The sequence below is a fragment of the Plasmodium reichenowi genome, chromosome 13, assembly GCF_001601855.1.
Source record: "Plasmodium reichenowi strain SY57 chromosome 13, whole genome shotgun sequence".
NCBI lineage: Eukaryota > Apicomplexa > Aconoidasida > Haemosporida > Plasmodiidae > Plasmodium > Plasmodium reichenowi.
In genome coordinates, this window is record NC_033658.1 from 1,692,334 (window position 1) to 1,694,201 (window position 1,868).

General features: G+C 19.8%; 1 protein-coding gene across 1 annotated transcript; it reads right to left on the bottom strand.

Moving 5' to 3' along the window:
* Window positions 1-114: 114 nt before the first annotated feature.
* PRSY57_1344200 (rhomboid protease ROM6, putative) lies at window positions 115-1,824 on the bottom strand (the record flags this gene model as incomplete). Its single annotated transcript, XM_020115201.1, has 1 exon — window positions 115-1,824. One exon carries the CDS (start codon window positions 1,822-1,824, stop codon window positions 115-117), a length of 1,710 nt encoding a protein of 569 aa, XP_019970124.1.
* Window positions 1,825-1,868: the final 44 nt, after the last annotated feature.

Sequence of the window (1,868 nt, forward strand, 5' to 3'; positions counted from 1 at the left end):
ATTATAAATAAATATATATATTAATTTTTTTTTTTTTTTTTTTTTTTTTTTTTTTTTTTTTAATTTTTTTTTTTTTTTTTTTTTTTTTTTTTTTTTTTGTATACATTATTATCCTTATTGTAATTGGTTTCTTTTAGATAAGAACTCCAAGTTTTTCATTTTTTTAATTTGGAAATGCATTCTTCGTTGTGCAGTGTGTGATTTAATAGACTGTATTTTTCTATTAAGTGATTGCATTGTTTTTATATCTAGAGAGAAGAACATTTTTGTTTGTAGGTGAAAACATTTTAACATATCAAGAAGATCTAAATATGAATTAACATAATCTAAATATCCATTTTTTATAGAGAGTTGAATAAATGGATAATAGTTATTATTATTTTTTATTTTTCTTTGATATATATTATATAATGCACCACCTAAAAGACCAAAAATATGTGCTGACCATGCAATATTGAAATGATTTATTTTTTTTTTTCTAAAAAAAAGAAAGAATATATTTGTTAATATACTTAAATGGCATAATTGTAATGCTGTTAATTTTAAATAAGGCAATGGAAATATCGAAATAAACACTTCATTTGGTTTGAGTGTTGATAATATATAAACTAATCCCATGATAGAACCAGATGCTCCAAGTATTTGATTCTTTTTATTTAATAGAATATATGGTATAGTTGAACATATAGAAGATAATACACATATATTAATAATATCTTGATCATTCATTTTTTGTTGTAATACATTAGATTTATAATTAAAAAAATAAAATTTCTTTTTGCTTTCTCCTATTTCTGGGGATAATAATGTATTTGTAATAGTATAGAAAGCCCACATATTAAATAAAAAATGTGGAAAAGTTATATGACTAACACTAGATGTAATAAGTGTATGTATATATTTCTTTTTTATATTATTATAAGAGCATATAAAATTCCTACACATAAAATGAAATAATCTTTTATTTGTTAGCACTTCGCTTATTCTCCATGTAATAAATATTAATCCATTACAAAGTAAAAATAAGTTGCATTTATTAAAAAAATAATTTTTGTTATATATATGATTTGTAAATATATTAGTCATATTATTATTATTATTATTGTTATGTTTTTTGTAATTATCATTATTATTATTATGATAATCTCCTTTGTATAATTTTTCTTTATCCATATTTGAATTTTCATATATATTTTTATTTCTACTCCCCCTTGTAATTTTTATTTCATAAGAATTGTTTTCCTTCTCATCATTTTTTTTATCAAACTTTTTCAAATTCTTGTCACCTTGCTTATCCTCATTTTCGTTATGTATCGTATTTGACTTGATAAAAATGTTTAATTTTTTAATACTATCTATGAAAAAATTTACAAAAGGATTACTATAAAGAAAAAAATAGGACTGATCTTTTTTTACAATATCATTTTGTTTATATATATTATTATTACTATTATTATTATTATTATTATCACTTCCTTTGTGTATAATTCCATTATTTAAACGAACGACCTCAATATTTGGTTCTCTTTTTTTTTCTTCGTTTTTTTCATTCTTACTATTTTTTAAAATAAATTCATGATATAAATAATCACATGTAAAAAAATATAATGACGCATAAACAATAATTTTAAACTTTTCTTTTAATTTTATTTTCCTCTCACACCTTAGTCTATCTTTTCTTTTTAGAGCTGTACATGTGTGAATATATTTTTTCCCGCTCTTGTTTAAGTTACCAAATAACGAATTATGCTTATTGTAAATTATGTTAATAAATAAATCTTCATTTTTTTTCTTATATTTACAAAATTTATGGTATATTAGCATTTTATATATTTTTTTTTTTTTTCTTTCTTTTAATGTTTTTTCTT